This window comes from Periplaneta americana, chromosome 5 (genome assembly GCF_040183065.1).
Source record: "Periplaneta americana isolate PAMFEO1 chromosome 5, P.americana_PAMFEO1_priV1, whole genome shotgun sequence".
NCBI classification, from domain to species: domain Eukaryota; kingdom Metazoa; phylum Arthropoda; class Insecta; order Blattodea; family Blattidae; genus Periplaneta; species Periplaneta americana.
Window position 1 is genome coordinate 85,754,032 of NC_091121.1, and position 16,863 is coordinate 85,770,894.

The 16,863-nt window shown below is 35.4% G+C and overlaps 1 protein-coding gene across 3 annotated transcripts in view; it reads right to left on the bottom strand.

Annotated features, from left to right (window-relative positions):
- Positions 1 to 16,863, bottom strand: part of Rich (Guanine nucleotide exchange factor subunit Rich) — a 61,102-nt gene that overhangs the window by 41,809 nt on the left and 2,430 nt on the right. For all 3 annotated transcript variants that reach the window (XM_069826135.1, XM_069826134.1, XM_069826133.1), the window contains exons 3-8: positions 15,339 to 15,491; positions 11,030 to 11,207; positions 8,125 to 8,258; positions 6,133 to 6,224; positions 3,010 to 3,283; positions 915 to 1,049 (exon numbers count right to left, since the gene is read on the bottom strand). In XM_069826135.1, coding sequence (XP_069682236.1) covers positions 915 to 1,049; positions 3,010 to 3,283; positions 6,133 to 6,224; positions 8,125 to 8,258; positions 11,030 to 11,207; positions 15,339 to 15,491 — 966 coding nt within the window. The remainder of the gene's footprint in view (positions 1 to 914; positions 1,050 to 3,009; positions 3,284 to 6,132; positions 6,225 to 8,124; positions 8,259 to 11,029; positions 11,208 to 15,338; positions 15,492 to 16,863) is intronic.

Below are 16,863 nucleotides of genomic sequence, written 5' to 3' on the forward strand. Positions count from 1 at the left end.
TTTTATAATATAATTTATTATATATAAGACATAAAAATTATTATTACAGCTAGTTTTGAATCCTGTGTCTCAACTGTTATATTCAATTATTATCGAGGAACTCTAGCATTGCTCAATTACACTAACTTCTAGTGCTTGAAAGTGGAACTAAACACCGGCAGAGTGCATACACACAGAATGGAAAAATTCGCTCAGTGTTCATTCTATATAATCCCTATTCGCTGAGCAGGCTATGAAACTAAACAAAACACATATGAAAAAAATTACTACACTAAATCAACAAACGAAAATTTTTCATTCCTGAGCTAAAAATCATTCATTTCTTCACCGAAAGGGAAAGAATAGAAAGGCCTAATAATAGTTGGTTATGGGGGACAGAATGAGAAATCAACAAGAACAGGGCAGACCATGGCACCGACTTGAGGGGGTGCCAAAATAATGAAAAAGGCTCCTTAGATATATAACATAAACCAGTGTTTAGGATCCCTAAAAGGGAGCTCTCACTAGTTGAAAAATATAATTCTTCACGAAGTCAAAATGCTTTCGTGGCAGGAGCACTGTCAGGGGACTAAGTGTATTTCCAGCATTGCTTGACTCATGAATATTTTGGCTAAAGGTGCTTGCACTAAAGTTTGAATCATTAAATTATTAAACAGTAATTATATACAGTTCAGTAAGGAAACAATGACACATCTGGTTCAATGTACACTTTCCAGAATCTAGACTGTCAGGACCATGCACATCAACAGGGGCAACAAAATGTGGATCAAATCACTTTGAACAGAGAGGATTGAAACCTGGTCAAGGGCATTGTCAGTGTCACTAAACTAAGGTTAAAAAAGCGCGCACGTGCACCTGCACACGCACACCCCCCCTCCCCCCCCATAGTGCACATAAAACAAATGTGTTCATACCATACATGGGTTTACAGTAAGTGCACTCTTCACAAAATCTAACTGTATAACAGAATCCACGCTGCCTGGTCCTCCAGGATCGTGGTCAGGTTGCCTCTTCACCATCCACAACTGATAGCCCTCAGCAGACCATTCCTGAAACAAAAATACTGGAGTCACACAGACTACTATCTCATGTTCTCAATAAGAAAAGAAATAAATCTCATATCGTGATAACATGTACCTTCTCATTACATTTTTATGCATTTCAGTTCTTTATTGTTTTATCAAGGATTTTTCTTCCTGTAATTTATTTTCCTGAATGATCATTCAAACGAGACAAAGTAAAAAAAAAAAAAAAAATGTAAATGACTCTTTTACTGTTTAATAATTAATATGTTTGCCACATGATAATTACTGAAGGTGCGACTAACACAACAGAGATTTAATAACACAACCTCAATTTATTCAAGTAATAAAAATTTTACAAAATGATTATAATACTCCATCTATCCTAGAAAAATTAACATAACGATCCCCACTTGAATACAATCATATACAATATAATCTTCAATTTTTGGAAAATAAAAAGAAAAAGAAAAAAAAATACTGAAATTACAAGCATTAGAAATTACAGATAGGCTACATTATAACCAAAATCAGAGTATTTACACAGATGGATCCCTGCATCAAAATAATATTATTGGAGTAGGAATTTATCATGATCTACCTTACTCTAGGACAGTTATTTTCAATCTGTGTGCCACGAGAAAATGAAAATAGTAAAGGTTGTCGTAGAAAAAATTGGAAAAATAAAAATGAAAAGAGTAGCAAAAAAAGTGAGTCCACAAGCATCAACTTTCAGCGAACGCGGCACAAGGTCAGTAAATACAGTCTAGCAGTGCAAGAGGCAGAGAAGATAATGATTGAAGTGCAGTAATGTTTGATTATCGTACTAACTTTAAAAAATGTCGTATTTTGTCTGTCTTTATAAAAAAATATCGTAAATTACATACCTCAGCAAAACATAATAATAATATTGTATGTTTCCATATTTCCTAAATAAAAAATTAAGAAAACAGACAGACAGATTTATTTATTATTAGTTCACAAAAGTACAAACTTAATAATTTAAAAATGACCTATATACAAAAGTAGTTATACATAATAAATATACAATTTCCTAAACTGCTTAATCTGTCGCAAATCTCAGTAATGTGTTGGTTCAAACTTGGACTTACGTCTGGTTTCAGTGCATGTTTAAACCAATCGTGCTAACCATGAAAACTTATTTATCTGCTCCTTTTGACAGTTTTCTATCATAAACATTTTTTTATCGATTTTTCTTTTTACTTTAAAAATAAAAAAATTAAGAAAACATGCATATCATCATAATTATCACACTGATATTGCATTGTAATAATTTTCTGTCGTTAAATTTTACATTTCTATTATAAACTTCAAATAAAAATACAAAAAAGCATATTAATTCTGTTTGTGAATAATGTGTATTTTGTTTCGGTCTTTCCCCCATGACTAAAAAATAATGCATATAAAATTGAAAATACTTTATTTTATTTATTAATGGATATACATTTATCTCGTTTATTTCTATCTTATAGTCCTCATTCCCTCCTAAAACCCTCAAAATTCCTTCCTGATTGGGAATCACTGGTTTAGATTATATGAGTGTGCAACAGGATTTTAAATTACACCTTTAGTGTGCCACATGTTCAAAAAGGTTGAAAATCGGTGCTCTAAGAGAGCACTCTACTCACTATAATACTGTAGTGAATTAGAAGCCATTAATATCAGTCTACAACAATTAACTTGCAGAATAATAATGATGATAATATTTGTCATCAACTTCCTCCAGTATGGTGGTCCTCACATTTTTGTACAAGGTGCCACCCCTTCCTTCATTTACATACTTCAACATTTACCTGCTAAAATGGTTAATTTTTCTTTCGTCCAAATTCCAATTTAATGATCTGGGAAAGTACTTATGTGAAGCTTTTCTGGCAGATGGCAAAGCTAGAAACATTTGTAAGCTTCCTTTAAAAAGTACAACAGCTATAGAACTGTTAAATTATGACAAATCCAGTTACTTCCTTACCATGCTGTGTATGTGGAGAGGATTGCAGCGAGCTAGGTCCACATGTAGGCCGTAGTCCCATCCAAGAGTGCACATGAGCAAAGCTCCAAATGTGCTCCATAATGAGAGACCACCATGTTCCCATGCCACCGCCATTGCACAACCATCAGGAGTCCACCTAATACCTTGTACATGTCCAGGTGATCCTGGATAGTCTTTACTGGACAGGACAATGTGGTGGGACACCTCTAAGCCGCCTGTGCTCTCATCAATGCAGTACACCACTGCCTGGGAACTAGAATGAAAACATAGTCGATTAAACATATTTGCATATCATCTTCTAATAAGAAAAAACTGCCTAAAATAAAGTCATGAAAGGACTTGCCTGACTTGTAAGAATTGATTTTCTTATAGCTGTTCTGTTCGACAATGTAGGCCTACTAATTACCAAATTCTTCAGTCTGTAGCCACTAGTAACACTAATTTCACCACCACAAAGCACCTCAGTTCCAAAAAATACTATCCTCACCTATGTGGCCCTAACACAGAGGCAATTATCTATAATTGTCCTTTGCTATTTAATCTACAGACAGTAAAATCAGTAAAGGGCCTACTATTTGAACCAATGAAAGGTATGTTTAAAAAATAATAATAATAATAATAATAATAATAATAATAATAATAATAATAATAATAATAATAATAATAATAATAATAATAAGCATCATGAATAGTTAATAACTGCAGAATCCAAAGAAAGATAATATTAGAAAATATTTAATTTATTTGGTTGCAGTGCGTTACAATGTTGAATGACAGCATATACCTCCGGTCTATAAGAAAATTTATTTTATTTTATTTTAGTAGGTTATTTTACGACACTTTATTAACATCTTAGGTTATTTAGTGTCTGAATGAGATGAAGGTGATAATGCCGGTGAAATGAGTCTGGCGTCCAACACTGAAAGTTATCCAGCATTTGCTCATATTGGGTTGAGGGAAAACCCCGGAAAAAACCACAACCAGGTAACTTGCCCCGACCGAGAATCGAACCTGGGCCACCTGGTTTCGCGGCCAGACGCGCTAATCGTTACTCCACAGGTGTGGACTCTATAAGAAAATATCAGAAACGCCAACTTTAATTAAAGAGCTTTCCCAAAAGCAAGTGAAGCAAAATTCATTATCTATTGCACACGAATATTTAACCCAACATCTCCATAAGATAGCAATCACAGAAACTTCCCAATGCACGAAGGATGAAGGATGGGTGGAGCAAAGAAAAATTCTCTCCGGCACCGGGACTCGAACCCAGGTTTTCAGCTCTACGTGCTGATGCTTTATCCACTAAGCCACACCGGATTCCAGCTCTGATGCCGAATTGAGTCCTCTCATTTTAAGTTCCACCTCTTAGTTTCCCTTTAGTGGCTAACCTTCATACACTGTGTCACAGATGTGTGATAGTGGCACAATGTCCAACACACTATGTGCAGAAGTGCACTCATTATGAGTGACTAAGTGGCTGGGATCCAACAGAATGAGCATCGTTTTAAGTCACTAAGTGTGCCATAAGAAGTTGCAGTGGATGATTAAAATTCACCTGTCAATGTGTCTGTTCCTAAATTCTCTGAGCATCATACTATATGGGAATGTGGTTGAAAGGACATTTTGCTAAAATCTATGACGATAAACTAAAAATTAATGGTAAATTTTATGATATGGATCCTGAATTTAGATTACAGGCACTGAAGAGAAGAATGAATGTGAACAGCGAACAGATTTCAAGGGAGAAAAAGTCAGTTTTGCTGAGGGAAGAAATATTAAGACAGCCGACAGTCGAGAATAACCACTTAAACCAAGAAGAAGAACAGAAATGATGGAAAAAAAATCACCCCAACTGCAAGGACAAAAAAGAAGATAGTCGAAGATCACTACATGGCAACAGGAGATGGTAACAAGGTTAAGGATTCACATGATGACAAACGAGGAAGTATAAACATGATGACTGGACATAGTGAAGAAAGCAACGTTAAACTGTAAGAGGAATACAAGTCTGCTAAAAAAATAAAGCACTTGAATGTGAGATTGAGTGGCACAAGAAGCATGTGAAAAGAAAAGAAAACTAGTAATGGGAAAAAACTAATATTTATATATCTCACACTCACTCTCTCTCTCTCTCTCTCTCACTCACTCTTTCTCTCTCTCCCTCCTTCTCTCATACATCAGCTCCATGTACAGCAAATAGTGTTGTGATAATTTGATTTACATTAGTAAAGTTCTGAAAAAATGGCATTTGTCAGCGCTTGTTTCTTAAACAGTATCAATGTTATGGTAAAGCAAATTTGACAATGGTGCTTGTTTTGAAGTCAGTACTTCAAAGGTTTATACACATATGACTTACTTTGATAAGCTACTGATTAATGAGAATACTCACCGTCAGTGAACAATATACGTGCAGCTCTCAAGGCTGTAAGCAAGATAGCAAAGAAAGCAACATTTTCATCAGGCAAAAAAATTTCTAGCCTTGCCATTAGTTGCAACTGACATGTAAACAAGAAATCAGATGACAGTGCTGCTTTAAAAGTTAATCTTTTGAAACTGTAAGAAGTGTCCTTTGCATATAAGCCATAAAACGAAAGTCTATATTATTTCAGTGGGCAGTAACTGATTTAATTCATGTTATTTTGAATGAGCATTTACAAAAAAATTATAAGTAGGAATATTATGGAACTAAATTCTTGTAAAACTACTAAAATGTACAAGATGAATGTGCCATTTTCATAAAACTGATTTTTACGTTTATATTTATTTATATTTTATTTTGTAACGTGAATAACTTCAAACCATGTAACATACTTTTCTCCAGATATGATTTTTGAAAAGATATAACTAATAGAATCAGATTCAGAAATAGCTGAAGATCAGGCAAGCAGCTTAATTTCAACTACGAAATGTGAGAACTTCAATCCGACCTGTTTATCTACTTTTGAATTCAGGCTCTCTGTCTCCTACTCAGAATTTATTGAAGACTAACGAGTCAGATAGTTTATCCAGTGTCAATTACAAGCAATGTTGCTCACCATAGCAGAATTCTCATCATTAACATCTCTACCATCTAAAAAGTCAGTATAAATGAATGTAGCTTACTTTTTTCTTCCAAATGCTATGAGACGATACTTGTGGTTCACACTTGCACATGTGGCATCCTCTATATTCTGCGCCCAGATACCTTGCACTTGCTGAAAAAATGACATGAAAACATGCACAAACATTTAAGTACTGAAGCAAAATATTCAAATTATTTCTTACATTAAGTGAAACTTAAACAAGAGACAAAGTGAATGTTTGAATCTCTTTAAGAATATAATATCAACAAAACTGAAATCATGTGTTAGTAGCTACTAATATTCTAATAACGAGAAACTTATCTGATCTGAACTGATGGTTCATGGCTATTACTCACCTTGTTAAACACAACAACATTTTGAAGAAAATGCTTTTTCTTTCAAGGACTGTACATGTAGGCAAATAACTTCAGTTCAATCTCAAGACTCAAATTAGTTTCCATTATGTTACAAGACAGGCACTACATGGCATGTTACCAATACCAAGAAAATCTAACTCCAAAATTGAAAATACATAAGATCACCAATGCCTTTATTTAAAAAAATTAAAACATGCCATTCTGTTCAATCTCTATCTAGAACATGGATCAGCTTCCTCTATGTTTTGATAAGCGCTAAGAAAACATAAATCTCAGAAGAAATGTCTTACCATCACTTCCTCTGGTACTCCTGGTATTTGCTTACAATTTAAAACACCAAAAACACGGAATAAGAAACAATAAAGCTCATGCCAAAGCAAAAACAAGTTCAACCCATGCTGCAACAGCCAAGACAAATGATGTAATTATGTATAAGCACCTTCACAGTATCTACAAACTGCAGTAGAGGCCCGATAAGATGTGCCTACTTATTATACTATCTCATGTAATATGTTTTTTGTCTGGTCTCTGCACATTTCATACACAACACCTTTATAAAACACCTCACTTCCTGCTCTCAAGTCTTGCATAACATGCTCTATTTGTGGAATATTTTCGATGTAATATTCAGCAATGTAAGAGCAATGGTACATTTTGTTCTCTGGCACCAACCCGAGAAGCATTCGACCCTCTATATGCGCACTTAAGTCTACATACAATACACCCTTCTTGTTACTCTCTCTTATTCTACCCTTTACTTGTGTGCTTAAGTCTATACATAATTTCCCATACTCTTGTTATGCTATCTTATTTGATCCTCTACCTGCGCGCTTATGTCTACATGCAATTAAAGTACCACACCCTTTTGCTAAACTCTCTTTCTGAAACTACAATCCTCACTTGGCCGTAATTCTGGAAATTTCTGCGGGTCAATTTGTTGTCTTTGATGTATTGAAGTGTCTGGGGGTGTGATTCTGATTACAATAAGTGTTGAAGTACTTTCAGTGTGTGAAAAACTAGAAGTCTTACAAAGTAATGTCACAATCATACATATTCCGAAATTATATAACATTAATACAGTACCATTCCATGTTAAATATGCAAAACAATCATACCTTTCATAAGGTAGGCTATATGTAAATAAAAAATCAAAGGCAATGGAATCCTATCAGGTACTTGTACCAGTGTCTTTTACAAACACGTTTCATATTATGGAAGCTTTAAATAATATTCTGGAATAGACCTTATAATGGACAATAAACACAAGAACTAAAACAGAAGAAAAGAAAATACAATAGTATATTTACATCATTTATCTTTCAAATTACTCTAGAAAGACAAATATTAATGAACTATTCAGATGAACAACAAGGTGTGACAATGTATTAGATGCACTTTTCAGTAGATAATATTTAATTTGATATTTGAATTCAAATTAAGAAATTCATATTTATATGAAAGTGTCTGTTTTCTTTATGACAATTTCTCAGAAGTTTCACACCAAGTTGGCCATTGTAACAACTTTCAAGCTCATTTAATGTCGAGTTCCAACATATTTCCGTTCATAAGAGATAAGCATCTGTCTGAAATGGATGACGAACAACCAATGAAAATTCCACATGCTCCATGCAGCTTGGTTTTGTAGTCTTACTTACATTGGGATCAAACCGCAACGAGGCAGCTGTTAGGAATGCTGCACGGCCATCATTCAAAACAACAGCAAACCCACCAACAAGTGGGGAGTATTCTATATCCACAATGTAGGTGTTTGATTCCAGGATCGGTATTGCTGCAACCACAATCAATACAAATACTAACTTTATCAATAAACTCCAAGAATAGTAACTTAATATACTATAATAGAAAATGTTGGTTGGTTACTAATGTCTACAGATATAGTCACAGATTTTTCTAGATTCTGCAAGATTGGGAGTGTAAAGAATTTCATTTCTGAGAGAAGCACCTAAGGAAGGAATTCATTACACTACATAAAAGGATGAGAGGTGATGTGCTAAGACTGACGAAGTGAAAGTCTGATGTGGGTGAGAAATGATAAACAGATGTTGTCTAAAATTCTCTCAATGAGAAGGCAGCTGGATAGCTCAATTGGGAGAGTCACTGGTTACATTCGAAGATCCTGAGTTCAATCCCAGATGTGGCAGGATTTTTCTCATTGCCAAAATTACCGGAACAGCCCTAGGTACAATCAGCCTCCTATCAAATTGAGTATTGGGTCCTTCCTGGGGTAAAAGGCAGTTGGAGCATGGTGCTTACCACACCACCTCATTCTAGTGCTGAGTCACGAAAGCATGGAACTCTAACTCCATGCACCCCAACCACCTTCACCACATGTAAAGGGGATCTTTATCTACCTTACCCTCTCAATGAGAGAAAGGATTGTTTATACACTGTAAATGTACTACTACTGCTGAAGAGACTACATTAACACATGATCAATATGATAGCTATAATACAGTAGGTAGAACAGGCAGCAACAGTGAAGGAAACTAGAATTACCAGAAAAGCTAAATGGTGACAAATTTAAATTAGATTAGATTACATTAGCTCAGCATATTTATACACAAAAATCATGTTCATTTCAAGATGTAATGAATTAATTACTATCATTATTGGAATATATGAAAAATAGTTTATGAAATTAAATAATATAAATATAATAGAAAAGAAAATAAATAATGTTAATCATCTTAAAGGTGATAAATGACGAGTTGTGGGATACTTGTCTGGCAATAAGACATTTTTTCAAAATCAAATTATATGTGTAGAGCTTAGATCAGAAGTCAGACTGAAAAAGTCCTAAGTAATTGGACAAATAAGATTACAATGAATGTAACAGAAATGATGATAAGAACTGGGTCTGATGGTGGTCTTTTTATACACTGACAAGAATGAATCCAGGACTATTTGTGTTGATAAGTTCCATGATTATTTATTTAAAATTAAAAATAATAATGTTACTTTCTGTAACAGATGTGACAAATAACACATAAAACAAATTTTTAAGGCTTCATAAAGATTCTGTGAACACATTAAGCTATGAGATATTCAGAAATATTACTACACATTTGTTATCTTATTTTCACAGCAGGGTAAATAATTTTATTTTTTTCAATATGAGGTGCATGTTATAAAAGAATGGCTATTCGGGAATTAGAGCATTGAATCATTTTTCACTTGGAAACCTCATAATATACACAGTTTAGCAATGACTCCAACATAGAAAGAATTGACGAAGAGGGCATTTATGGACTAAAGTCTATTTGTAGATCTCTGTTTCACTTAGGTTAGATTCAACAGTTTCGTAAGTGGAGATGTATGTTATTTTAATTAGCCTTTACCTTGTTAAACCTGAAAATATTACATAGGAATATTAATACCTATATATTTCAGACATCTTTTTATACGCCCTAAAATTATTCAGGATCACCTCTACATTGACTGAAGAGCATACAACACTCTAAGTCCATTAATAAGGCACAATAAAATTCACCTTGTGGGGATTCCTGACCATACTGGTGTCAAAGGAGTAGCAGACATGCTTTAGCCAAAAAGAAAGCTTGGAATGAAATACTAAGTTAGTTATAAGACAAGACTAAATTCCCAACCGAGACCTCCCTTCTATCTCTAAGTAGGAGGACTGGGATACTAACAGCTTGCTTAGAACACACCTTTAAGTAATCAGTTATCACCAATGAATACAAGGAGAAACTTTTTCATATACCCTGCCTTGGATTAGATGATGTTAGGTGCAAATACAGTGGATTCCCCTTAATAGGACCATGTTGGGACCATGCGTTTTGGTCCAATAAAGCTGTATATTAGGACGGGCATATACACCCAATTAAACACAGATATTCATTTGAAACGTGTTGTACTATGGGTATAAATTCATTATTTTTCAATGACTATTATACTTAAATTCTAGAACATCTACAAAGGCAATTACTCTGTCATACCAAATAACATCAATGAAACCATTTTCTCTTCATTTTCTATTGTTAATTCTGCAACATTTAGATTATAGGTATAGGCTATAATATATTACAAAACTATACACATATAGTGTGTCCCTACCTACAACAAATATCACAAAAAAAAATTTCCAGCAAAACAAAAGTTCGCACTAATACAATATAAATTCACAAACACACTAAAAGAAGTGTGGGGGGGGGGGGGGGGGAATTAGTAACAATAATATGCCAGTGAATTAATATACTTGCATCTTTACATTATTAATTATCAACTCAAATGTTCTTCTCAATGAGCTGTTCATCGCTCTTTCAAATATCCATGCGTGCTAAAAACATGTACAGAAAATACTAAATTTTTAAAAGTATAATCATGTTTCAGTTCAAAATCAGATGAAAATAATACTCTTAAATTCGATAAATTAAGGGAGCAAGGGTGAACCATACCACTATGTTGTAATTTGATTGTAACAAAACATAGCCGAAGTAGTAAAGTATTTTCAGACACAGTAACATTTACAAATAAAAGCAGCCACCACCAACTATACCATAACGATATTACATGGAGAACCTTTGGCAACCTGCTGGTCGATACAGAAAGGCACCCTGCGCAGATCCAGGCAGTAATCCCTGTTTTGTGAGCCGTCCCACCTGTACCTCAGCACATGGCCTCGCGTGGTTGCCAGCATCAGCTCGTCCCGAATACACACCATGCTGGTGATGCCACCTTCAATGCCCACTTCCTCATCCTATACAACAATTCACAGCAATCAAAATGGTTATTTCGTAATACAGAGCACTAGATAATTGTCATTTGCTTTTTCTGACTAGTCTCAGCTTAACTAATACAGTAGAGCTTCGATTATCCGAATACCGATCAACCAAAACATTAGTTAACCAAAAGTGTTCCAGTCAGCAAATTTGAATTTCTGCGCGTGCCATGTAGAAGTTTCGCTAGTGCTGTTTGCGAGATTTAGCGGCAAAAAAAAAAAAAAAGTCTCTCAGCTCTGAAGCAAAAAAAAAAAAAAGGTTTGGACTTCTTTTCCTAAACTGTAGGCCTACTTTAATGGCTGTTTTGAACTTATCAAACTAAGCTAGTCAGTTTTGTATTATTTGTAAGATGTGTGATACAAAATATATACTTTATGTACAGTTTTGTGTTTAACATCAGTGTTTCTTTGTTTTATACTGCTCCTATAACACCGGTACAATTTGTTTTCGTAAATGATCAGTTATCCGAACATCCCCCGTCCCCAATTGTTTCAGATAATCACTGCTCTACTGTACTCATATTCAATTTGTACACCTTATACAAATACATCAACAGAGTTCACTGTGTTAAATTAGGAACTTAATATAAAAATACTGCTGATCAAATGGCTATTGACCTTCCACGCCATATATACAGAATCAAATCTCACCAATTATGATGGACAAATACAATGATGGGTCTGTCTTCTCCCTTTCTCCCTAAGGAATTTAATTTCCTTTGCCATAATACAACCAGTTTTCTATTACCATGTTATCGCATTGCACTTCGAGGAAATTTCCAACCTTATAAAACCAGCACAACTGATGATCTGACACATCACACATCACGGAGATGTCATAGGCCTATACTGAATAACAGCATAAACTGCACACAGGTTAAGAAACAGAAAAAGAGAAATTTTCTCACTGTTAAGATGACTAGGTGGGGACAGCCATATTGTATGCCTGATGGAGAAGGTCAGTCAGTATTGTCGCATCTTGAAGGTAGAGCATGCGATGGGCCATTTATCAAGCAAGTTAAAATTACCTTCAATAGCTGTATTATAGTTTGAATGAGCTGCGATATTACATACTATAGTCCCGTCGCTCTAATTTCCGGCAGCCAATTGCGTTGCAGGTCGGCTACATTTAAACGTGTGCATCTTGTGATTCGCTGATTCATTTCTTAAGGCTCGATAAATACTTAATATAATCACCCGTCATCTTAGCTCTTTCGTTTGTGTCCGCAGAAAGCACACGAAGACGTTATTTGCCGTTCAATTATTTGCTGAATTACATTGCGTTTGATTTATTATCATAGGAGCTACGACATGATAATGTTTAATGGTGTGGCAAATAGATTCCTCGTATGGTAGCTCGGCAACGTAAGAACAAAAATGGCGAACGATACTACCTACCTAGACTTTATAGCGCCTTCACTTTCTAAGACGTAAGCAAAGAGGCGGCGTCACGCCGGAAATAACAGCGTCCTGACTATACCTCTATATCTAGATATGATGTGAAGTGGAAGAAGAATGAGAGGAATCTTCCCCCAATGCCAAAACCATCCATGGCTTTGCTCTTACATTACTTACCTATTCCAGTCCAGGATGATAATTTAATACAGTGAAACCTCGTTAATTCGGACCCTGATAAGCCGAACAATGCATAATCCGGACAGGCAAAAAAAAAAACCGATGAATTTGGAAAAATGAAAGAACCTTGTTTTAAGACTTATTTTTACACATTAGAACTACGGAATTACAATAATTACAATATTACATCTATAGTATTAAACATAAAGAAAATCCATCAAGTTTGAATTAGAGTAATTAAACTAATATTATTATTGAATAATTTCAAGGAAAAATTGTTCCGGGACCGGGTATCGATCCCAGGACCCTTCGCTTAGCGCGCAAATGCTCTACCGACTGAGCTACCCCAGGAACTATATACGACACCATCACAATTTTTCCTTTTATATCCACACAACTCACATGAGCTGACAAGACGCCAGAATTCAACTGTGAGTGCACACAAATACTGTGTGACTTAAATTGTGGCTTTCTGTTAACGTACCTCCAGTAACGAATGTATTATACAAATTTGGCTTTCAGGTAGTAGCTCCCTGTAAAGCAGGTTTGAATAATTTCAAAGAAAAATTGTTCCGGGGCCAGGTATTGATCCCAGGACCCTTCGCTTAGTGCGCGAACGCTCTACCGACTGAGCTACCCCACGAACTATACACGACACCGTCACAATTTTTCCTTTTATATCCACACAACTCACATGAGCTGACAAGACGCCAGAACTCAACTATGAGTGCACACAAATACTGTGTGACTTAAATTGTGGCTTTCTGTTAACGTACCTCCAGTAACGAATGTATTATACAAATCTGGCTTTCAGGTAGTAGCTCCCTGTAAAGCAGGTTTCAATAATTTCAAGGAAAAATTGTTCTGGGGCCGGGTATCGATCCCAGGACCTTTCACTTCGCACACAAACGCTCTACAGACTGAGCTACCCCACGAACTATATACGACACCGTCACAATTTTTTCTTTTTGTATCCACACAACTCAAATGAGCTGACAAGACGCCAGAACTCAACTATGAGTGCACACAAATACTGTGTGACTTAAATTGTGGCTTTCTGTTAATATACCTCTAGTAACGAATGGATTATACAAATCTGGCTTTCAGGTAGTAGCTCCCTGTAAAGCAGGTTTGAATAATTTCAAGGAAAAATTGTTCTGGGGCCAGGTAACGACCCCGGGACCCTTCGCTTAGCGCGCGAACGCTCTACCGACTGAGCTACCCCATATATATATATATATATACACAACACTATACACGACACAACTCACATGAGCTGACAAAAGACGCCAGAACTCAACTATGAGTGCACACAAATACTGTGTGACTTAAATTGTGGCTTTCTGTTAACGTACCTCCAGCAACGAATGTATTATATAAATCTGGCTTAGCGAAGGGTCCCGGGATCGATACCCGGCCCCGGAACAATTTTTCCTTGAAATTATTCAAACCTGCTTTATAGGGAGCTAATACCTGAAAGCCAGATTTGTATAATATTATTATTGATTACACAAACAAAGATTTAAAGTATAAATAAGAGGCAAAACGAAAATGCGAGGTTTTAAATGTGGCTAGAAGTCAACAATCATATTCGTCATAACAGAATATACACATGTATTTCAAACCAACTTCCGTAGCAAGAGTTTCGACTGATGCAGAGCCAGGTCCGTCAGGCACATCATAATTATGGGTATCACATATGTACTGCATTGTATGCATTGTTTTACATTTTACTGTACTGTATAATGTATTTAGTATTATGCCCTTTAAATACACCATAGGCTAATAAACATTAAATTATAATGTATCAGGAATCAGTTTATAGCTTCAAGATAGTCTATGATTTCTTAATTTCCATCTTCATTCATCTCTCGCTACCTGTAGAGTAGTCACTCAGATTGATGATGGTAATCATGAAGTGAGGACAACAGCGAATGATTGTGGTCAGGTGGACTAGCATGCTGTGTGGGGAGTTGTGCTTCTACTAGACAGCACTGCAGTCAGCATTGCCAATCCATGTACCGGTATGGAGATAAGCGATTCTCGACTATCTTTCACTTTGCTGTTTCTGTATCTAACAACAATGCAGTTTTCATCACTCGCTTGATTTAGCAGCTGCTACTACAGTATTAATTTTTTCTGTTATTGTCTAACAGTTTCTTTTCCAGAATGGAAAGAACAGCTTTCTGATGATGAGCAGAAAAAGATAGAAAAGAGGGAAGCAAGTCACCCTTCAAACTGAACAAAGATCTTTCCTAGACAATTACCTCTCATCCTATCTAACCAAGTTCTCCCCTATACAACACAGTATAATTTTCGATTAATACACACACACACCTAAACTGGGCTCTAACCTTAGAGGAAATGCCATTGCCCCTATACGGAAGCATGCCCAAAATGTGTATTTCATTACATTGGATTTAACTTTTACTCATATGACTATTAAACAAATTCAAGATGATGTCTACACAGACACCCAATTCTTTTAATTAACTAGGAAACTTGCGGAATTTATACTGTGATGATGTAACTTACCAATGTCAGATGAAGAGGCGGAATTACTTCCTTAATAAATAACTCAGCACTATCTCTACGAAGATTCGGATGTGGTGAATCAACCTGCTCATAGAGACCCTTCTGCTCTGCAACGACTCCCAGCTTATAGAGCAGCAAATAACCTCCAGAAGTCTATAACAAATGATTCACGATTAGAAATTTAAACAAAGAACTTGTTATTCACATAAGTAACACGATTGAGAGGTATGAAAACTATTGTTAATTTCAATTAAATAAAAACAAAACAGATTTACATAACACCCCTAGGCTACTCTCTTAATGCACCTTTCTTCACATTCTCAATGATTGAGGAGTATATGTGATTTCTTCCTTATTAAATAAATAGTCAACAGTTTCTAGTCATTACTATCAATTTTAGGAGTTAATAAAATTTTAATCGGTTATTTAACAATGTTGTATTAACTATTTAGTTATATAGCGTCAGTGAAATTGGTTAACAGCAAGACAGTATTTCTGTAATTTGACGACATAAGAAAGAGGATTCTTCATGAAATTACCTGTAATTCGTTTTACAATTAGGGAACATCTCGGAAAACAATCTAATTAGGTAGTTAAACCAAGTTGGATTCGAACTCATACCAGAGTGCAACCTGATCACGAATTCCACTTGTTACACAGGAGCTATACCAGTTAGGCTATCATTAAAGTCTGTGATAAAGCAAATTAACTTCATAGCACAGTACCCAATAATAAGCAATTTTCATTGTATAAGGTCAAGAACGAAATCACCTCAAATAGGCTACCAGTATTGTGACACTACTTCTAGGAATACAGTAAGTTTTTAAACACAAGATAGATGTTAAAATGAGAAATGTTTCTTCTGTTACAGCCGGAATCCCACTCCACCCATCCCAAATTGGTGCTTTCTTAAATATCTGGAAAAAAAAAGTACAGACTACAGCCTACTGTATACAAATTGAACCTACACTAATGGCAGGGTTGTAGTCCCAAACTTTACAGTGCCGGAGCTCTTTATGTTTTTTAACTTTTGGGGAAGGGGAAGGTTTGGATGCAAAAAAAAAAAAAAGACAAAAGAAGAAATGCCATAAAATAAGACTGTAAGGAGAATGCAAGGCAACACCAATCAATATCTACTCCATTTAACTTCTGAAGCTCAAGTAAACCGAAATGGTCACTGTAAAGGTGATCATTCTGCACAATGTAATAAGCTGATCTAAATTTTGCTTTTGTTGCTTCACGGTGGGCTGCAATCGTTTATTCGCCAACATTTTCAATTGATTGCTTTTCAGACATATGAATAATTTTTGTGCTATATTATGAGCACTGGATTTCTTGTGTTCAATGATTTGTTTCGTAGTGACTTAAGCTGATCTGATCTGATCTGTTCGATCCGCAGTAATTTACTGAATATGAGCGCCATTCATTAGATACAGAAATACAATCTTTTTTTTAATGCGTCTAATGTAGTTACTTCATGACACACTTTACAGCCTAGCTTACATTGCTTACACTCAATCCACGG